This window comes from Arachis ipaensis, chromosome B07 (genome assembly GCF_000816755.2).
Source record: "Arachis ipaensis cultivar K30076 chromosome B07, Araip1.1, whole genome shotgun sequence".
NCBI classification, from domain to species: domain Eukaryota; kingdom Viridiplantae; phylum Streptophyta; class Magnoliopsida; order Fabales; family Fabaceae; genus Arachis; species Arachis ipaensis.
Genome location: NC_029791.2, coordinates 38,336,046 through 38,342,919, shown reverse-complemented (window position 1 = coordinate 38,342,919; position 6,874 = coordinate 38,336,046). Strand labels below are relative to the sequence as shown.

Sequence of the window (6,874 nt, the reverse complement as noted above, 5' to 3'; positions counted from 1 at the left end):
TCTGCTATTTTGCTTTGTTTGTTGCATGATCCTTTATTAGTTAGAATCCTAGGTCTAGTTTAGTTTTCTCTTAATTGCCTTAATTCCGAAAGATGTTTTATGTATTACTCACTGAGCTTGAATTCAAATAAAAAATACAGAAGTGATGTATTGCATGAGAAAGTGAGTTTATATTGAAGAATAGTCTTATTTACTTAGATGTGGTGGTACTTTCTATGATTCTGAATGCATGACATGAACAGTGCATATTTAAATTTGAATCAAAGAATGTTGATGTACTAGGAACAGGGATTTAGAGAATTATTATGACTTCTCTGAAATAAGTAAAAAGTTTAATCCTTGAAGCAAAAGAAACAGCACAGAAAAAAAAAACCAGGTCCAAGGCTCTGAGCATCAACGACTAGGGAGGTCAGACATGATTAAAAGCTCAAAGAGTTATTTTCCTAGTTACATGCTTGTGGTGTTCTTGTGTCAAGTAATCCTTAAGACAAAACATTTAGAGTCGAGATCAACTGCAATTAGAAGAGTATGCCAAAGGCTTTGAGCACCACTGTCTGGGAGTAGCTGAAAGAAAAATCAGAACTTCAAAAGAGTTCCCCAGTTAAGTGCTTGTGGTGTTTCTGTGTCAAGTAAAACTTGAGACAAAACATTTAAAGTCACGACTAGGCTCAAGGTGCAAAGCACCAAAGAAAAGAAAAATAGTTGTGTTCAAGGGTTAAATTGAGTTACAAAAGATCAGAGAATTCATAATATTATCCGGATTATAATTCCGAATGACAGTAACATTCTTCTGATTCAAAGAAGAGTGAGATGCCAAAACTATTCAGGATTATAGTTGTAAACCCCACTATAAGAAGAGACATGAGCTTAATCGAACTCTCATTCTCATGCAAATTCACATCCTAAGCCTATATTATTTTGGTTGCTTGAGGACAAGCAACAATTCAAGTTTGGTGTTGTGATACGTGAGCATCTTTCCTATCTTTTTCTAGTGAATTTGTATTTAATTTGTTAAATTTTATCAAGAATTAATTATCTTTTAGCCATTATGGTTGCTACTTTGAGTTTTGTGGAATTCTGCTTATTTTAGGTACCATTCAGATGGATTTGATGGAGTTTCTGCAGAGAAAGAGATGAAACCAAGGAGCTGACCAGCGAGGAGCGACATGTGCGCGTGCCTGACGCGTACGCGTGACACGCGAAAAAGGCCATCGACGCGTACACGTGACTGACGCATATGGGTGACATGCGCGACATGCAGAATTCGCAAAAAATGCTAGGGGCAGTTTCAGGCCAAGTTTCGACCTAGTTTTCAGCCCAGAAAGCACAGATCAGAGGCTGTAGAGTGAAAGAAACAAGTGGTCCCCACCCATCAACTAAAGACTTGTTAATTAATTCTAATTTAAAATTCAAATATTATTTTTAGGAAAAGATATTATTTTAGTTTTAGAAGATAGATTTTAAATTAATTAGGATGAGATATAAAAAGGGATGCCAACAGGGTGGTTCCAACACAACATTTTTTTATTCCATCTCAACACAACATTATTCCATTCCAATTTACAATCCTTATTATTCTCTAAACCATGAGCAACTAAACCTCCATTGTTAAGGTTAGGAGCTCTATCTATTTGTATGAATTGATTTTATTGCTTTTTCTATTTTAATTCATGTATGGATTTATAATTTAAGAATTGTTTTCGCTCTTTATCTTATGAATTTGGGTGGAACGGAAGTATGACCCTCTTTCTATTTGAGTTCTTGTATAACTTGGAAGAGCTCTTTACTTGAACAACAGCTTGAAAACATATTCTCCTAAATTTTAATCATCTGGATTTAAAGGGATACGTGACATATAATCCTTTTATTTTTGGGGAATTAGAGTTTTTGTGGCATATAAACTGGAATTTGATCATCGCCCTCTAATTGGAATTAATTGACCAAGGAATTGGTTGTTGATGAATTTTAGAGGAGACTAGAAAGGTCTAAGGAATTAGGGTCTAGTCACATATAGTTTACCATAAATTAAATCCTACATGATTAAAATAGTTAGTAAGAAAAGTTAATTCGGAAAAATAGATAACTCTGAAACCTTAATTGTCTTCTCCATATTTTCTTCCCAATTTATTTACTCGCCTTCCTTCAATATTCTTTATATTGTTTAATGTCTTTTATATTGCCCAAACATTCCCTTCTGTTTGCCTGACTAAGTCTATCATTCAATTATTGTTGCTTAATCCATCAATCCTTGTGGGGTCGACCCTCACTCACCTGAGGTATTACTTGGTACGACCCGGTGCACTTGCCAGTTAGTTTGTGGTTAGAAAATCCGCACCACCCATCGGTTGAACCAGTGACCTAGTAACCCAGTCATATGACCGGGTCAATTACCGGTTCGGTTTTGATAACTATGAAATTAGTCATTATTAATTATTTGATTAATAGTTTGCTATATTTTGTAGAGTTTACGGAATTTGACATGTAACCACCTACTGCCTCTGGATTGGTACAATTTGAATGTGGAGGAACATTTATGGTTTATTGGTTTTTATCACGTTTCCCAGATTGGAATAGTTCAATATCAGAAAGCAATGATAAATGCTCTAGTCGAGAGGTGGTACCTAGACACACACATTTCTCCTTTCGGTTGGTAAGTGTGCTATGACACTGGAAGATGTGGCTGTTATTCTTGGTCTTCTAACAAACAGTCTTCCAGTGACAAGAGTGACTATGAGTAGTCACAAAGCCTTAGAGACTGAGTGTTTGCACCAATTTGGGGTTGCACTGAGAAAGTCAGACTGTAGAGGAAGTTTCATAAAATTGACATGGCTTTGGGATTTAAAAGATCTTTTATATCTGATTGATGAAAATAGCATTTAGAGGTATGTGAAGTGCCACATTATGTTGTTATTTGGTATGATCTTGTTTCAAAGCAAGTCTGGGGGCAGCTGAGCATTGGAAGTTTCTGCCTTTGCTTCGTGATTTTGGCCATATCGGACAGTATAGTTGAGGATCGACATGCCTAGCAAACCTGTATAGAGCGTTATGTAGGGCATCTCATTTTGATTTCAAAGAAATCGATGGTCCACTAACACTTCTGCTAACTTGGGCTTGGATCTATCTACCATTTCTTGTGCCGATTCCTAGGAAACCCCGCAGTTTTCTGCTTACAAACAGGTAAAATTATCGACTAACATCGTATTTTCATATTTAGAATGAAATTGTGTTAACGAAATAAATCATATTAGGTGGCGTAACTAGGAGCGTGCAGACCAACACTATAGATTTCTTAGTCTTGCTCACTTTAGGAAGTCATTGGATGATCTTCAGGAAGGCCAGGTATGTTTTGATTGGGTTTAGTCTTATTATTATTTGGCTTGTAATCATCTGTTTCTTTTATTGTGTGCAATTTGTGTAGGAGGCCTATGGTGTTGATCGCATTGAGCCAAATATAATTCCTGCAGACATTTACATGCACTCAGTTGTGTAGAGCGCTACGGTACCGTTGATATCATTTGAATGCGTTGAGTAACATGCAACCGATAGGTTTAGGCGACAGTTTGGTTTCATCCAGGGAGTTTTTCATCAGGAACGAAGTCTAGACAAGGCACACAGAGAAGTCCTGATCGGTCCTAAGAATCTTGATTGGTCCACAGCCATGACTCATTTATTTTGGGTAATGCAGTGGATAAACAGGTATAATCAGGTTCTTACTGAGCTTCTGGTGCCTCCACAGCATCTCTTAAAGATTTACATGTATTGGTACCGTACAAAATATGGCAACCACTTGAACTTGTCAGATCTTATGGTGCAAGAGAATGATGAGGGTTATCTTGTTAGTGATGATAATAATCAAGAGCAGGAGCCACAGTCACCGCCACCACCACCTCCACCTCCACAAGAACAACCACGGTCCTTAATCCCATATATACCTCAAACACAGTTTACTCTATCATACCCATTACATCAGTAGTATTGGAGTACTCCACAATTTGACACAGGAGACGGAGCTTCATTTACTTGGGTTCATGGCTGCAGATCCAGGCCAATCACAATCTAGCTATCAGCCTGATATGATGCCGAGTAGGTATTCCTTGGACGCGAGGCATCATGCCACACTTCCTCGGGTACTTCTGGAGGTAGAGCATCTGGAGACTCTAGTAGGAGTGACGGCGGTCGAGGGATTCTTAACAGCCAAAACCCACGACGTGTTTCAATGGGTCAAATTAAAGAAAATACTAAGGCAATTGAGCAAGAGACTGATGACTATCTAGTAGAGCAACTGGATGGTGATGATGACGAGGAGGATGAAGATGAGGATGTGGGTAATGATCCATGACCTAGTACAAGTTTACTTTTTTGTTGTTTGATTGTATTATATTCATATTTGGATGTTCTGTTGGTAGATGCGATGTTACTTTTATTTTCAAGTAATTTGGTTGTTGTATACAGGTGAGGCACGAACTCCAGATGAGACAGGAAAAGGCTATAATCTTAGAGTTGATTCGCCACATCGTAGCGCTAATTGATTCACCCCGCCCGCGTTCAAAAGGGCCGCTAAGAAGTGCAAGAGTTTTGTGAAAGATGTAAAGTGGAGGATGAGAAAGTAGTTGTTGTGTACTTAACTTTTCTATGTATTATTACTATGCATGTCATAGAGTACTTGGATAAAATATAAAGTTTTAAATATCATAGAGTGTTTGGATAACATATAAAGTCACAAAAGAGTAATTTGATAAAATAGAAAGTTACAAATGTCATGGAGTACTTTGATAAAATGTAAAACTCAGATAAAATGTATAACTCTACTAAGCATTATTGCGGGCACTTGTACCACCCGACTGATGGCATCTACTACGGCTATGGCTCTCGGCCCCATATTGCCTACATTGCCTAGGACCACATAACATTCGCGTGTCCATCTCATTCAACAAACGTGTCATGTAGTGGGATTTTCCAGTGGCCTAAACCTAGCTCGGTAAACCCTTTAAACTTGGTCCATTTTATAAACATCATGAACATACACTTGTCAATCTAGTCATTGATTCGCACAACATGTAAACACATGTCGATATAGAATACGGTCCACCTGGGACTCGCCACGGTCACATCGTTGTCGATGGAGGTCAACAACATACTCTAATTCACTTGGCATCTCATACGCTTTAAAGACCTCATTCTGCCTGTCGAAACAATTAACTGGATATTTTCTGATGCAAGTTGATTTGCATGCAATTTTGAGGTCACAAGCTCAGAAAAAATATGTCCAGCATTAATTTGAGCCTCCGCCTCAGCTCTTTTTCAGGTGAACAACTCATTAAGCATTTAGAATATTGCTTTAACAAGTGCAGTGACAGGAAAATTGCGTGCACCTTTCAAGACTGAGTTGATGCATTCCACTAGGTTGGTGGTCATGTGACCCCATCGGTAACCACCATCGAATGCCAATGCATACTATTCGCTGGGATTCGATTTAACTAGTTAGTGTAAGCCTCACCCCGTTCTCGTAAACGTTGGTAATGCATGTCGTATTCACGAACCATCCTCGAATACCCTGCGCAATAAAAAAAAACACTAAGAGAAACACTATAAATGAGAAAAACAATATAAAGGTAGCTCTCTTAATAACAAACTTCGACATACCCAATGTTACCTATATTGATGATAAGCTTTTGCAGGTACGATGCCTTGAACTTTCTCAAAAATTCGACTCTATATGCCTGATGCAAAACATGTGGACAGCTCTAGGAGGCGACCAAGCTCCATTACTATGGGTAACAACCGCATTGATGGATTTATGTCGGTCAAAGATCAGTCCCACACTATCCCGAGTCACCACATGTTGTCGCAGGTTATTAAGAGAAAAGTGTCACGCATCATAAGTCTCTCCCTCCATAATGGCAAATAAAATTGGGACGATGTTGTTGTTACAATCCTGTGAAACTGCAACCACCAAACAACCTATATACTTTTCATACAAGTGAGTCCCATCCACTTGGACAACTGGTTTACAATGTCTGAATGCTTTAATGCAAGGGTAATAACTCCAGAAGACTCGATGTAATATCCGGATATCAGTTACCAAGTCATCGCCTTGATATGCAGGCATAGTTTCAAAATGGATGACTACTGATGGCTCCTTATGACACATGGCCTTAAACCATATAGGCAAAGTTTCATATGATGCTTCCCAACCTCTGAATATTTTTTTTACTGATTTTTGCTTAGCCAACCATGCTTTGTGATAGCTGATGGTGTAATTGAACTTCAACTGCACTTCCACAATAATTGATTTCACCTTTATAGAGGGGTCAGTCTCTACCAATGGCTTTATTGCTTCTGCAATTGTGTTCGAATCTAGCTTTGAATGATTCTGAGAAATAGTGGCTCTGGTACAAGTGTGACTACTATTATACCACCTTATAACCCAACAGTACTTTCTGCGAATCATGCTAACCCTGATAAGCCAATCACAACCTAACCCATACTGTATACAGTTGGCATAAAATATCAATGGTTTCGACTCATACAGCCGATAGTCTACACCTCTGCAGATGGTATAATCTTTCATCGCCATAATGACAGCTTTCCTGAAACTGAATTTCATTCTCACAGCAAATTTACCATATGCCACAATAGGAATTTCTACTACGACGACAACCATACCATAAATATTTAATAAACAAATATTTAATAAGTGAAATTAAAAGTAAAATTTATCTATAACTTATAAATCAATCATATCAAGAAATTAATACTAATATAAATAAATATTCATATCAAAAATCAATATTCACAATATTAATATTTATTTTAATATTAATATAAAAAAATCAATACTCACTACATCAATATTAATATAAATAAAATTCAC

The 6,874-nt window shown here is 37.5% G+C and overlaps 1 protein-coding gene across 1 annotated transcript; it reads right to left on the bottom strand.

The window, feature by feature from the left end:
• On the bottom strand, positions 5,478-6,664 carry LOC107607076. The gene is made up of 2 exons (XM_016309064.1): positions 5,932-6,664; positions 5,478-5,554 (listed from the first exon to the last, which is right to left on the bottom strand). Exons 1-2 carry the CDS (start codon positions 6,662-6,664, stop codon positions 5,478-5,480), a joined length of 810 nt encoding a protein of 269 aa, XP_016164550.1.

Excerpts from the sequence above, each read along its gene's own strand:
- LOC107607076 (XM_016309064.1), bottom strand. The coding sequence starts at position 6,664 with ATGGTTGTCGTCGTAGTAGAAATTCCTATTGTGGCATATGGTAAATTT. Across the intron at positions 5,555-5,931 it reads GGTTGCAGTTTCACAGGATT|GGTATTCGAGGATGGTTCGT; the intron begins GTAACAACAACA and ends TTTATTGCGCAG.